The sequence below is a fragment of the Dipteris shenzhenensis genome, chromosome 29 (assembly GCF_047967505.1).
Source record: "Dipteris shenzhenensis isolate YYH24624 ecotype China chromosome 29, Dip_SZ_1.0, whole genome shotgun sequence".
Lineage (NCBI taxonomy): Eukaryota > Viridiplantae > Streptophyta > Polypodiopsida > Gleicheniales > Dipteridaceae > Dipteris > Dipteris shenzhenensis.
Genome location: NC_141624.1, coordinates 39,779,040 through 39,794,667, shown reverse-complemented (window position 1 = coordinate 39,794,667; position 15,628 = coordinate 39,779,040). Strand labels below are relative to the sequence as shown.

At 47.5% G+C, this 15,628-nt stretch overlaps 1 protein-coding gene across 1 annotated transcript in view; it reads left to right on the top strand.

Moving 5' to 3' along the window:
- LOC147882825 (nucleobase-ascorbate transporter 12-like) overlaps positions 1–15,628 on the top strand; it is a 74,240-nt gene that overhangs the window by 35,492 nt on the left and 23,120 nt on the right. Inside the window, exon 10 of the mRNA XM_087400514.1 lies at positions 9,984–10,270. Within this exon, the coding sequence (XP_087256640.1) occupies positions 9,984–10,270 (287 nt within the window). The remainder of the gene's footprint in view (positions 1–9,983; positions 10,271–15,628) is intronic.

Sequence of the window (15,628 nt, the reverse complement as noted above, 5' to 3'; positions counted from 1 at the left end):
AGTTGAGCAAGAAGACAAACATGAACAAGAGATAACAAGGTCAGAATTCAGAAGCAATGACACCAGCAGATGTGTTTGCAGGGAAGCAGGCAGACTACCTTACTCTCAAGACTCCACCTTCAATAGGCACAGACCCAGGCGATGCGAAGTAGCAGTAGTACATAGCATCAGTCGAAACGAGCTAGAAGCGCTCAGAGAACCAGAAAAAGATCATATCCCTAGTAGTCAGGTGAAGGTGCTTCAGCAGCCTAGGCACTACTTCATGACAGACACTAGCAAGAAAAAGAAACACGGCTCATGCAGCCTCAACAAGAGGGAAGACTCAGTGCATCAGAAAGGAGCTCCAAAGCACTTGCAAGAAGACCCAGACGAGGCTCAAGCAAAGCTTTCTCTAACAAAGCTCATAAAAGTGATCAGGCAAGCAAGCTAACAAGCAGCTAACTGAAGCAGTGAATAGCAGTGTAAGCGGTCAGCAACAGAACAGCTGCATCAGACAGCAAATACTAGAAGACAAGGAGTAGGGGCTAAAAGGTTGTATGATCGAACCACAATCAAATTCATTGCTTCGCGAGATGTCATATTGATGAAGAACTAGAATGCAGAAGTCCAGCAGTAAGTCAAGAACTTATTTCAGCACCTAACAACAAAGAGTCACATATAGACAAACCTACAAGAGAGGAACTAGATGTACAAATAGGATACCAAATATTTAAGAAGAGAAAGAAAGCACTACTAAGGCTCATTTATGCACACAAAAAAAGTAACAAATTACAGATCCTTGATTGGGCAGCTGCAATTGCCACCCACAGTGAGGGATGAACTGGAACTGGCATTGGCTAGGTTCTTTAATCAACATTTCATCCTTGGCATGTGTTTCAAAGCTCTGCTATTGGCATACCAGTCATCTCCATCTTTTTCATTGCAAATGCTGACGACTTTCCTGTGATCATGACCATAAATAGATTCTCTTGATCATGTTGGTGGCTTTTAATTGAGTCTCTCTTTGGCTTGTCTGCATCTTCTTTTGTCATCTGCCTTCTTCCCACAATCCTTTGCGAAGTGTCCCAGCTTCTTGTAGTGGAAGCATTTCTTCTTCTTTGAATCTACTTACTGGTCGCCTTTGTAATTTCCGGGGCTTACTCTGAGAGGGCTTACCCTTGCCTTTTCCTTTTGTAATGAAGGGCTTATGACGAGATCCCTCGTACTTCTTCTCCCCATCTTCTTGTAGAAGCAGTGGCATTAGCTGCTATCTTGTCGTCATGGTTATGCAATCCTTATAGCTTAGGGAAGCATGCCAAGAATTAACCTAGCCATCTTGGGCGAATCTGTTTTTTGACTGTTGAAAGTTGTTCTTTGATTACTTTCACCTTGGGGATGTAGTCCTGCAATGAATCCTCCTCTTCCATCCTCATGCTGAAAAGTTTGGGCTTGAGGTCCAAGATTCTGGAATCGTTGTTGATCTCAAAAATGTCCCTCAAGATCGCCCAAGCTTCATGTGCTGATTCCGCATGCTGTAGATGCAGTAAAATGGTCTCTACAATCATGCCAATGATGATGGAAAGGGCAGGGCATCTATGTCTCACAGTACCAAAGCTTTGATTAGTAGTTGGTGCCATCCAACTTTCCCGCCCCAAAGTTTGGGATGGGTAGTTGTAGAGGAGAGCAGAAAACATTTGCTTAAAACTCTGCACAACAGTACCTTGCTGGAACTGGGGTCTCCTCTTTCTCATGAGGAGCTCCTTCCTTGAGAGTTTATATCAATCACAACAGTGGTTCGCGAGGCTATAGTACCATGTCAGAGAATGTAAGTGTGCTTCTGTAGCAAACTCAAGCTGTGAATGGAACTGCTGTACTCTCTCTGTTCTCACTCAAACACTGCACAATGAAAGATCCATCAAACTTGAAACATGCAAAAGATAGAACAGCAAACAAAATACAAAATAACCTCAGTCTATCCCTCCACAAGTGTGGGCAAAGATGGCCTCAAAAGAGAACACCAAATATCCAATGTATGCTGCGCAAAGCTACAGGTGAAGACACACAAACTCTATGCCAGATCTATGCAAAGGAAGAAAGCCCAAGAAGGAAGAGAAGAAACAAAAGAAGCTCAAAATTGAGGATATGAATAAGTGCAGCAACCGTAGCCTGCAGACTGACAGCACGGCAGTACAGAAAGCAGCCATCACAGCATTTGCCTCAGTAGTTTCAACTTCAGCCTCAGCTTCCGCATCAGCTTCTGCATCATCATCATCGCACGCTACCCTCAAGCTACACAATCGCCGTGCCAAAGATCATCAGGGGCTTTGTACACAATACTATTACACTAGCCCCGATCTTGACAAACCTATTCAATGAAGCGGTTTGCACCGATTTCCCCCACACTCGGACACTTAACACCCTATTTCAATTCACAAGACAGGGAGTCCCATGAGTACGGAAAACTACATGACGATCAGGATTGGACATGTTATGTCCAAGATTTATACAACATTACTTGACACTTGTGTCATCTGAGAGGCAGAGTGTGGCGGATTTCGAGCGATGAGACAGGTAGGATTTCGAGTAGATTATGCTACATTGGACCACATCTTTTCAATGGCAATACCGCGAACCTGACTTTTCAGATGACTACCTGATCTAAAGTGCGGTCAGGACATTATCTAGGCAGTTTGGGTACTATATATGAGCGGGTATCAAACAAAGTGAAGACTTTGATGGGATAGAGGAGGTCATGAGCATGGATGGAGTCAATCAAGGTTGTCCACTATCACCGACCTTGTTTGGCATGAACATTGACATGCTTTAGTCCTTCATCACGAATCTGGAGGTGTATGTTTCCTGTTAGTTGGCTCCTTGATCCTAATTCTACTATAGATGATGTGGTCCTACTCTTCTCCTCGATTGAGGGTCTCCAGAGTGGCACTTGGATGCACTCTAGTCTTTCTGGGATACACATGATTTGAAGGCAAACTTGGATAAAACCAAGGTCATGATCTTCAACACATTCCGACCAGCTGCACACATAGACCTTTGATGGGGATCCACTAGAGATTATTGCATCCAACACATACTTGGGTGTTCTATTTTTCAGGCTCGATCTTCATGATTCGACCAACTATGCAGGCCCCTTTGAGCAGGGGATATGCCGTACTAGTCAGACTCGAGAGTCAATGCTTCCACTCACATTTTCAGGGTCGTAGAACCAAGTCTCTCCTTTTTTACTCACTGGTCTGTCTAGTAGGGATGTACCATAGTCCCTTCTCGGGGGGACACACTTATCAGAGATAGATTGGTCCCGCACAGAGAGACTTCAAGTTCTGCTTCTCGCTCGAATGATTCGTAGCAAACCATTGGTCCCGCATCAGATCGTACTAGTAGAGTCTGGGGCTACCCCTCTATAGCTTGATGAAGTCTTCCAGTGGTCACTTATCTGCATATACGGTCAGGGACTCTGGTACCACAACATTCAGAGGATGCCGACTACCTTGACTTGATCTATGAATTGGAGGCAAAGGAGGAGTAGAGGAGTTTGTATGCTCGGACACGGGGATGGTTAAAGTAATGTAACTAAGTGATCATAGAGATTCAATCCTACAAAAAGAGACATGGCAAATGTTCGCCTAGTCTTCAAGAAATCATGCATAAAATTAATAAGAATTGATGATGCTGATAAGTGCTTACTCATTGATTGAATATCGTTATTCCAAACAACTACATGTGCATGACTTATTTCTCATCCAATATTCCTTAGAGTTCTTACTATTAAGGATGGTCAATGGTTTTTCCTCTCGACGTAAAAGGAACTTCTTGCATCATATCAAACTTCGATACTCTCTTGTGCTTTGTTCTTTGCCTAGTCTTGAGTCAGCTACCACAGTTGCCAAAGCAATTTACAATCATCATCGTACCAACCAATTTTCTTTCACGAAAAGGACTTCTATTAAGTATGAAAGATCCTCCCTGAAAGAACTTCTATTAAGACTTAGGACTTCTATTAAGTATGAAAGGAAACTCAAGCGAGAAAAAATGTCATGCCGTACATGAAATACACCCTAGATGGGCCAAAAATAAACTCCTAATCGGAGCAATGAAACAACCACGGAAATGCCATCTCAACCCAGTCGGTGACTCTGAGAAAAAGGGGAGCAGTTCCATTCCCAAATAAGTACCAACCATTTTGAGGAATAGATTCTTTGGGTGTCTTTTCCATGGACTTAATGGTGTAAGGAAACGAGTGTTGTGCTGCAACTTAGATAGAGAGTGTGAGAAATTGACTTCGACATCAAGCTGCCTATATCTATAGAGGTGTGTGATGGTAATTGCCATATTTCATTTGTAGTGTATTTTCGAATTGATATTGATAATAGTTTCAAGTGACAGTGTGAGTCGTTTTGATTTGTGCGCTGAAAGCAAGAGACCCAGGAGATAGTCAACTATGTTGTGGTCTTTGCCATGGGGTGACTTGTGGCATCTAAATAGAGTTTACTTTATACTCGTCATTACGAGGTTTTCTACAAAGCAATTGACCCCAGCTCTCACCTCTCTTGGGCATCTAAATGAGCATAACTCATACTCATCACTATGAGGTATTCTACATGCATCATATTCCCAAATTTCAGCCAAAAAGAAAAAGACAACAATATCTTCAGGGCATCAAAATGGATCGTAGTCCCATTGGTTGCGAGTCTCTAGATGGTGTTGACCTCAGCCATGCTGCACAAGCCCTCTGTGTGCGTGAGGGAGATCAACTAGAAGCTTCATATGAAGAGATCTAGTAGCTAGCTAGGATCGGAATGGAAATGTGGAAAGCATAATGAAAAGCAAAATGAAAAGGAAAATGAAAGAACAAGTGCTAGGCAATGATAACCAAAATACTCACATGATATAAAGCTTGATATTGACTGATATTTTAGACAATAGACAAGTACAACACTATATAGTGTGCCACTAGACTCTAGAAAGTCATAATGTCTATGGGATATCTCCCAATATGACACGTGGCATGTCTAGGACTCACTAGACTATAAAACCACACCTAGACTACCTAGAACACTCATTTTAGACTCACTTTGGCTTCATATTCCAACACCCCCCCATGAAGGAAAGGTGAGAGACTACTGGGATGGAACCAAGAATAGAACATGACAATGACAGTCATCAAACTGTGCACCCAATGTAACTCAGAGACTAAAGTTTTTGAGCGTGTTCAGAGGTTGATCCAAGCGCTCTCATGGCTTGAGACTCAACATGCTCAGAGGCTCACGTTATAGCATGGCTACATGACCAGCTCATAGGTCTAGGAATACACCAACATCTTGAAACTCGGCCAGGCTTGATAACGAGACCTATCAAAGCCAATACATATGGCTTCCAGAGTACATCCCCCCTTGGCTTCATAACAGGACATGTTAGGAAGTCACACACCAAAATAGGAAAACCAATATATCTTTTTAGGAGGACTATCCAAGGCAGAGGACCTTTAGACTCAATGAAAACCAAACACTTAATACATATCATATTAGGGGGACTACCCAAGGCAGAGTACCCTAAAATACATCAAGCTGTAGGAATAATAAAAATAGATCTCCTAGGAGTAAGAGATGTCCTCCAAGTAGCCACTGCACACGTGTGCACATCCCTACTAGATGATGACGATGTCGAAGAAGCGCTAGGCAGGAACGCCCCAAAAGATATGTCGGTGAAGTCCATGGAGTAGCTAGATGGAGCACTCACATAGTGACTCTCAAAATGGCTAAGGGAGAGTCACCAATGTCGAAGTAGAGGCCGGAGGTGTTACGAGCACTTCGAGGAGCCAATCAATGTGTACCACGGGTACCACGAGCACTTGGAGAGGTGATCGAAGAAGTCAAGGAGTAAATGGGACTCACATCAAGCTCGAAGCAATACACCAATCGGAGAAGTCACTATAGTGTAATGTATTGAAGTAGTGTTAGAGTGCTTATATCATGCTGGAAGCATCTTCACTTCCAATGCAATAGTAGACGTGGAGATTCAGCTCGGGTATGGGCAAGTGTAACTATGGAAAGATCACCTTGATAAGTTCTTCATGAGTTGGAGCAAGTCTGGAACTTCTTCATGGCAGACAGAAGTAGAAGGATAGCAGCTCCAAGAGAATGATGGGCAAAATACGGGCACCAACTTGTGGGCAGCAGCTCCAAGAGAATATGGGGCAAATGGAGCAAATGGCGGGCTGGAGAAGAGGTCAACGATGAAGAGGATGGAAAGCTCCACGTTGATCTGGCTGCATCATGCTTGGGCTATCAAATCATTGAGCTCCAGAATAAAATTCGTGCACAGAAACAAATTTCGTCACTTCCTTCAAGGGCTGTAACTTTTCACAAAAAACTTGGATTGCAATGATGTAAGAACGAAATTTGTAGTACTCAAGGTCCTCTACAACTTTGCTGAAGACACAAAGCCGTGATTCTGCTTGTAGATGTGGATAGAAGCGTCACATTGTCCGTTGGTCACAGAAAGATGTAGTTGAAGGAAGGAGAAGAGAGGTGGCAGATCATGGAGTGGAGAAGAGAGCTCAAGGAAGGAGAGAAGAGGGCAGCCTTCCAAGTAGGAGGAGGTAGAGTAGCTTCATTGGCCTCTCTCACCTCAACCTCTTGGAAGAGAAAGGGAAAGAGAGAGCAAGGCTAGGAACATGGCTCTGATACCATATGAAGAGATCTAGTAGCTAGCTAGGAACGGAATGGAAATGTGGAAAGCATAATGAAAAGCAAAATGGAAATGAAAATGAAAGAACAAGTGCTAGGCAATGATAACCAAAATACTCACATGATATAAAGCTTGATGTTGACTGATATTTTAGACAATAGACAAGTACAACACTATAAAGTGTGCCACTAGGCTCTAGAAAGTCACAATGTCAATGGGATATCTCCCAATATGACATGTGGCATATCTAGGATTCACTAGACTATAAAACCACACCTAGACCACCTAGAACACTCATTTTAGACTCACTTTGGCTTCAGATTTCAACACCCCCCCATGAAGGCAAGGTGAGAGACTACTGGAATGGAACCAAGAACAGAACATGACAATGACAGCCATCAAACTGTGCACCCAATGTAACTCAGAGACTAAAGTCTAAGCGTGTTCAGAGGTTGATCCAAGCACTCTCATGGCTTGAGACTCAACATGCTCAGAGGCTCACGTTATAGCATGGCTACATAACCAGCTCATAGGTCTAGGAATACACCAACATCCTGGAACTCGGCCAGGCTTGATAACGAGACCTATCAAAGCCAAGACATATGGCTCCCACAGTACATTCCCCCTTGGCTTCATAATAGGACATGTTAGGAAGCCACACACCAAAATAGGAAAACCAATACATCTTTTTAGGAGGACTATCCAAGCCAGAGGACCTTTAGACTCAATGAAAACCAAACACTCAATACATATCATTTTAGGGGGACTACCCAGGGCAGAGGACCCCAAAACACATCAAGCTGTAGAAATAATGAAAATAGATCTCTTAGGAGTAAGAGATGTCCTCTAAGTAGCCATTGCACACGTGTGCACATCCCCGCGAGACGATGATGATGTCGAAGAAGCGCTAGGCAGGAACGCCCCAAAAGATGTGTCGGTGAAGTCCATGGGGTAGCTAGATGGAGCACTCACATAGTGACTCTCAAAATGGCTAAGGGAGAGTCACCGATGTCGAAGTAGAGGCCGGAGGTGTCACGAGCACTTCGAGGAGCCAATCAATGTGTACCACAGGTACCACGAGCACCTGGAGAGGTGATCGAAGAAGTCAAGGAGTAACCGGGACTCACATTAAGCTCAAAGCAATGTACCAATCGGAGAAGTTACTCTAGTATAATGTGTCGAAGTAGTGTTGGAGTGCTTACATCATGCTTGAAGCATCTTCACTTCCAATGCAATAGTAGACGTGGAGATTCAGCTCGGGTACGGACAAGTGTAACTATGGAAAGATCACCTTGATAAGTTCTTCATGAGCTGGAGCAAGTCTGGGACTTCTTCATGGCAGACATAAGTAGAAGGATAGCAGCTCCAAGAGAATGACAGGCAGAATATGGGCACCAACTTGCGGGCAGTAGCTCCAAGAGAATGTCCGGCAGAAGGAGCAAATGGCGGGCTGGAGCAAAGGTCAATGATGAAGAGGATGGACAGCTCCACGTTGAGCTGGCTGCATCATGCTTGGGCTGTCAAATCATTGAGCTCTAGAACAAAATTCGTGCGCACAAACAAATTTTGTTACTTCTTGCAAGGGCTGTAACTTTTCACAGAAAACTCGGATTGCAATGATGTAAAAACGAAATTTGTAGTACTCAAGGTCCTCTACAACTTTGCTGAAGACACAAAGCCGTGATTCTGCTTCTAGATCTGGATAGAAGCGTCACATCGTCCGCAGGTCACAGAAAGATGTAGCTGAAGGAAGGAGAAGAGAGGTGGCAGATCATGGTGTGAAGAAGAGAGCTCAAGGAAGGAGAGAAGAGGGCAGCCTTCCAAGGAGGAGGAGGTAGAGTAGCTTCATTGGCCTCCTTCACCTCAACCTCTTGGAAGGGAAAGGGAAAGAGAGAGTAGGGCTAGGAACATGGCTCTGATACCACATGAAGAGATTAGTAGCTAGCTAGGAACGGAATGGAAATGTGGAAAGCATAATGAATAGAAAAATGGAAAGGAAAATGAAAGAACAAGTGCTAGGCAATGATAACCAAAATACTCACATGATATAAAGCTTGATGTTGACTGATATTTTAGACAATAGACAAGTACAACACTATATAGTGTGCCACTAGACTCTAGAAAGTCACAATGTCTATGGGATATCTCCCAATATGACACGTGGCATGTCTAGGACTCACTAGACTATAAAACCACACCTAGACCTCCTACAACACTCATTTTAGACTCACTTTGGCTTCATATTCCAACATCATATATGATCAAGAACTTCTTTCACCAAAAAAGGGGGTATCATCAAGTAGTTTCTATTATGCATCTGATGTTTACTGATGTGGTGGTTGAGTATCATGAGGTTAAAACTGGATTTGAGGGATTTCTCTCAGACAATTAGTGTGGGCATATTTTGGGTTCAGGTTATCCCTACCAAAAAACTCTCTTTGATTTGTTTGTATTCGCTGCAAAAGAGAAGAGCACAAACGATACCTCCTAGCTTCTTTTTATTGCAAACCTTGCACAATTGTTGTTTTGGTTCATCCTTGTCTAGTATCCTATCTCAAACTTTTAGATTGTGAAGGATTAACCCAGTTTAGTAGTGGTCATTTACTTTTTAGCAAGTGATTTGTTTCTTGTAAATCATTTGTGGGTTTATTTTCCCTTTTAATAGTCTACGTCTCCTCTGTCCTGTTATAACAGTTTACATATCTTCTTCTTTCATATAGTTTATGCCTAGACATAGTATTTCCAACCAAATAACTTAAATTTGGGTTTTTGTTTTCCATGCTTCTTTTGTACTTGCTTTTTGTTTGAACTAGATGGGAGGCAAGGTAGTCTAGGCTAAGACATGAAAGACTAGACTAGATAGCAAACGTAATGGAAATGGAAATGGAAATGAAATGCTAGAAAGAAATGAACAACCAAAGGAAAGTACTTACATAACCAAAAGAGGCTTGAGGCTTGATTGATTTGACAATGGAAAGTACAATGCCTTTATAGGATAGGCACGCACACACTAAGTATTAAATGTATATGGGATAACTCCCAATATGACACGTGGCACTCCTAGACACCTAGTACTATAAAACTCACACTAGGACTCACTAGAACAAACCAAAACTGACTTAACTTGACTCCATTTCCTAACACTTTTCTCCTTGTAAACAGTTCTATTTGGTACTTCAATCAAGGACTTTTTTGTCCTCTGCGCATTTACTGTTTTTTGCATCACTGATGTGTGCACGTGTATGAATGAGAGAGAGAGAGAGAGATTATTTGATTCATTAAAGTTCACTTTTCTGCAGGTAAGGTTGGTGCATTTTTTGCATCAATTCCTCAGGTCATCGTAGCTGGTCTCCTTTGTGTCATGTGGGTTATGCTAGCAGCAGTGGGTCTTTCAAATCTCCGCTATAGTGAGACAGGAAGTTCACGAAATATGCTGATCGTAGGGCTTGCCCTTTTCTTATCATTATCAATTCCTGCATACTTTCAAGAGGATGGTGTTAGTGCTGACTCTGTAGCAACTATGCCAAGCAATTTACAGCCGTATATCATTGCCTCTCATGGTCCTTTTCATACAACATTTCTTGGAGTAAGCAGCATCTACTTTTGATGAGTAAAGTGAGAAAAAGAGAATTGGGGTTTCTCCTTATTTTTGGGCCTAGGATTGGGTGAGTGTGCTATTTTTGTGTGTTTGTGTGTGTGTGTGCGTGTGTGTGTGTGTGTGTGTGAGAGAGAGAGAGAGAGAGAGGAAGTAGAAGTAGAATTTATTATCGTCGTCAGGGGGCCAAAAATGACCCATGGGACCTAATCCTCAGTACAAAATATCTCCTCTGATGTGGAGGGGTCAAGAGTTTTCAAGTTCTTGACGGTACAAAAAAAGACGAGTGACAAAAGACCCCAACGCTGTCGGAGAGGCAGTGGAGAGAACTGATGAGAGCTGTGTGGTGTCTACCAGTATCTGCTGGTAATTTTTTTTTTGCCGAAAAAACAGTGCTAATTATATTACTTCGAGAACAAGATACAAAAGGTCAGCTTATAGCTGACGGGCTGCGTTCACAAATCGGACACAGCCTTGAAAGGTAGCAGAATAAATCATACTCTCACGGAGGGATAAGACGAGTGTGAATGAACAGCCATCGGGGTGGTGAGTAGTGCCACCGAAGGCCCTGCGTAGTCTGCTCGAAGAAGAGGCCCTGTGTGTCCCAAGCCCGAAGGAAGCGTCTCCGCTTCTCCTGACCGGCCCGGGAGTCTCCCTGAATCTAGTCCCACTGGCCTCTAAGGGTATGAATAATCTCACTCCAAATCTCCGCCATGATCTGGGCAGTCGATAAGGAGGTGCCACCGAGGATCTGCGCGCAGCGCGAGGTCCAGATGTGCCACCCTGTAATGCTGCTAATAATCTCCCAGACTGGCTGCCTCTCCCGAACTCCTGTATCAGCCTCTGCTAGGTGCTGCGGGATACCCTCGAGCGGCCCCCACGTCCCCTGTGTGATAAGGAAAGTGGGGTCCTGCTGGCATGCCTCAAATAAGTGATGAAGACCAGGTGCGGTGCTGCACCAACAGAACGCGCCCCAAGTGATCAATCCTAGCTCTGGTGCTGCGCGAGTAAGAATCCCGAAAGTCCACCTCCACACTTCCTGGGCGCGAGTGCAGCTCCACAGGCAGTGTTTTGGTGACTCCTCATCCGCATGGCAAATCTGGCAGCATCCGTCCTGGCCTATCTGCCGCAACCAGCTCCCCACTGGAAGACCTTTGTGGGCAAGAAGCCACAGGAAGTATGAGATCTTCCGCGGCCGCCAGCTCTCCCACAAGGCCTTCCAGAATGCCTGCAAAAAGAACCTGGATATACCCTGTGCGTACCAGCTGGGTCGCTGGGTGGGGGGGCGGCTCTGCATCCTCCCAAGAACTCGCCTGCCCAGAGTCGTGCTGTAGGCGAAGAAGGAAGTCGGCCCCTGTCCTGTCACTATCTCTGGCCACCACCACTCTCCTGGGTCCCAATCAAGCTCTGACAAGGCCCGCCCCTCCCAGAGTTAGAGACGCCAAAGTTGCATCTGGTCCTGCTCGATGCTAGGGTCGGTACGCCAGACCTTCCCCAAAAGGCCTACGACCCGAACCCTCTGCCATGGGAGTAGGGGGTCGATGAGCGCATCCTCTCTCCTGAGTCGTCCATCCCCAAAAACCGCGAAGAAGGAGATAGAGGAGTCATCCATACGTCCTGCGATCACCAGTGGGATGCCACGGGGGGTGAACTGTCCCAGCCAGCGGGCGTCACCAGGCATGAGGACCTGAGGCTCAGGTGGAACCAACCAAACAGCTGGGATCGCGCCGTCGATCTCCGTGCGTCTCGCCTGGGCTCCACGTGCACCTCCAGCTACGTCTGCAAGATCAGCCGTCTCCAGATGTCTGTACGTATCCCTCCAAACTCGAAGGGACCGGGCTGGCCCCCTCATCCAGCCATCCCACCTGATATGTGATCTCTCCCCCAACTGAAGGCCCTCGGCATCTCTGACCTGACCGTTCCAGATAAGCGGCTGGCGATCGATCTCCTCCTGACAGCTAGGAGGGGACTGAATGAGACTGAGGCGGAGCCGCCTCCAAACCATGAGGAGGCTACGAACGAGTGGAGAACGGGGCTGAGTGAGCGGGGCGGAAGTGAAGATCCACTTGAGGGACGGTAGCCACTCTCCACCTCGGCGCGGGACACAAGAACCGACTCCCTGCTGAAGTAACATCTTCCACGTCTGCCCCCCCGGGGTCAAACCACGGATGACAAGCTTGCCTAACAAGGCCTGACTCTGAAGCTCTGGATCGATGACCCCCAGGCCACCCTCAGCCTGCGGAAGAATGACTGTCTGCCAAGCAACCCTGGCTCTGGTATCTCTAAGACCATCCTCCCCGGACCAAAGGAAGTTCCGAACCAGCCTCCTGAGCTGTGCCACGCTGGATCTCGAGAAACACCAGCAGGAAGCCACATACCAAACCGTGGCTAGGAGGACCTGGTTAACTACCAGGGCACGACCTGCAAGAGAGAGCTTAGCAGTGCTCCAGAAAGCCAGCTTCCGTCGGATGGAGTCTAGCACCGGGAGAAACTGCTGAGCTGGCGTGATGTCTAGGCCAACCTGAAAGCCAAGGTATCTAGCTGTCTGTCCCCGTGGAATCCATCTGAAACCCAAAAATCGCCCCCACTGAGAACACGCCCCAGGGTCTGTGAGAAAACCAACTGATTTGTTCCAGTTGATTTTCGCACCAGCGGCCGAGCAGAAGACCTCCAGGGCCATCCGCACCCTCTCTAGCATCCTCTCATCGTCCTGGACATATAGGGCTGTATCATCTGCGTACTCCGAGTCCAAAAGCTCCGTGTCCTCCCGGAGTGGAAGGCGAACACCCCTGATCCCTGTGGACCTCGCCTGAAGGTAGTAAGTCATAGCCTCGGCGAAGAAGAGAAACAGGTAAGGAGCAAGGGGGCAGCCCTGACGCACTGATCTCTCCAAGCTAAAGCGCTCACCCATCCTGCCTCCAATGATGACCCTGCTAGACGCTGTCCTGTACAAAGCTGAGATACCCTGAATCCAACCTGCCGAGAAACCTAGCCGCTCCAGAGTCCCCTCCAAAAAGGACCAGTCCACTCGATCGTAGGCCTTCTCAAAGTCGAGAAGTAGAATGGCAAGGTGTGATCCGCTGTGCTGAGCCCACTCCGCCGCCTCTGAAAAGGTGAAGACATTATCCAGGATACTGCGATCCTGGACAAAGCCCGTCTGAGTGTCATGGATGAGGTCTGGGAGTAGAGGCCGAACTCTGGCGCTGATCATCTTGGCGAGGATTTTGTAGGCAGTGGTAAGGAGAGTGATCGGACGCCACTGGCGGATCTCCTGTCTATCTCCTCCCTTCGGGATGAGGCAGATCAGTCCCGAGGAAAGGCTCTTTGGCATCTGACCGCTGTTGAAAATCCTCTGCAGAGCTGCAAGGAGGGGCTGATGGATCTGGTCCCAGAAGGAGATGAAGAATGCCCGGGATAGCCCATCCTCACCTGGGCATTTCTGTCCGTCGATGGCCATCAAGGCCTCCAACATCTCATCCATGGTGAACGGTGCCAACAACGTCGCCTGCATGCTAGGCTGGACCAGGGATGGAATGTGCCTCCACACCTCCTCCCGGGCACGACGAGTACGAGGGGCAAGCGGCTCCTGCTGGAAGAGGGTCCTGTAGAAGTCAGTGGCCAACCCCAGGACCTCCCCCGGATCCGTAATGATGTGACCATCCGCTGTCCTGAGACTCCGAAGCTGATCACCTGCAGCTCTCTGGCCATGCGTCCTGAAGAACTCCCTGCACATCCGGTCACCCTTCCGGGCCCAGAAGGAGAGAGAGGCATGATAGGAAAACTCTGAGCGGCGCTGGAGTGTCTCCTCCAAAAGGGCTCTGGCTCGAAGGGCCTGGATCCGAAGCTCCTCCGAGCCCGGGGAAGCCTGCTGGAGTCGCTGAATGGAGGCGAGGTCCCTCCGAAGAGCTCTCTCTCTGCCCCACCAATCCTGTCGAACCTGTAGGGCTGCGAGCTGGCAGATCTGGCTGGACTCCTACAAAGCCTGCGCCACCGAGCCTACCAGATCCACGCACTCGCCCTAGTCTCTGTCCCAAAGACTGCAAATACTGCTACGCACGTCCACCCTCGAGAAAATGGAGTCGGGAATCCTGCATGACCGGGGGGGGAGGGCCTGGGCTGCCGAATCTAATGATAGGAGCACAGGCGCATGGTCGGATAGTGTCGTCCCTGGAACTATACCCGCCTGACCGCCTCTGCTGATGGCCCAATCACTGACATAAAATCTATCAAGCCTCTCCAGGAGTCTGCCTCCTTCCCTGCGGAAGCCCCATGAGAAGTCCAGGCTCCCGTGCCAACGCCGGAAGGACGGGTCTCTCCAACTGTCCCTCCCTCCTGTCGCGAAGATGAAAGAGTCCCAAGCTGACTGCTCTGTCTGAGCCATACCTGTAAACTCCGGACCTCTGCCCTGCTGGTCCTCCAAGGTCTCCAGATTGTTGAAGTCACCTCCAACAATCCAGGAATCCATGTCTGGAAGAATCCCTGTAAGTGTCCTCCAGAAGGTGGCTCTGCATCGGAGGTCTGTGGGAGCATACATGTTGAGGATTCCTATTTTGGATCCCTCCAATTCCAGGCCTACCCAAAGGGCCCGGCCTGGGATCAACGTGCCATGACCGAAAACTCCCTGGGCTAACTACTCGCACACGGAGGTACAGACACCCCCACTCCTCCCCTGTGCACCGATCGAGGGCTCCCAATAAGTGTAGGAACGTCCAGGGAGAACCTTCCCGCAGCTACGGGAATGAGCCGCAGAAAGCTTGTGCTCCTGGAGCAGAAGTACATCCAAACGACCAATCACTGCTGGCTGAAGTTCCTGTCGCAAAATGAGCTTCCTGGGACCACGGGTGCCAGAAGAGTGAAACCCGTTCACATTCCAGGATACGAGGTGTAGGCTCATGGAGAGGGATGGGAGGCTGCGAACAACTGTCTGCTCGCGGTCGAAGTCGATGAAGAAGCAGACATATTGGAATGGAGGCGCTGCCGCTTATGAGAAGGTTTGGAGGGGGAGATGGGGTCATCCTGCCCGTTCTTCAACACCTTCAGCAAAGGCGAGAGGCCTTTGGTGCCATGAGCAAATGCTTTCTCGAGCCAGCTCGAGATCTCTGAAGTAGTCATCCCGTAGAAGGCTCAGAGTTTCTGAGGGGACCAAGCTCTGACATCTTGGGGGAGGGGCCATGACAGGGGAGGCCTGAGGATCACAATCAGTCGGAAGCGTTTGGCGGCGCAACGCCACCGCAGGCGCACATCGCCCTCGGACCACTGAGTCTCGAGAAGCTGCCCACCGGACGGGCCTATCCAGGAGCAAACCTGGGCGTGTGTCTGCTCTCTCTGAGAGCCTCCCAAACCGAGTCG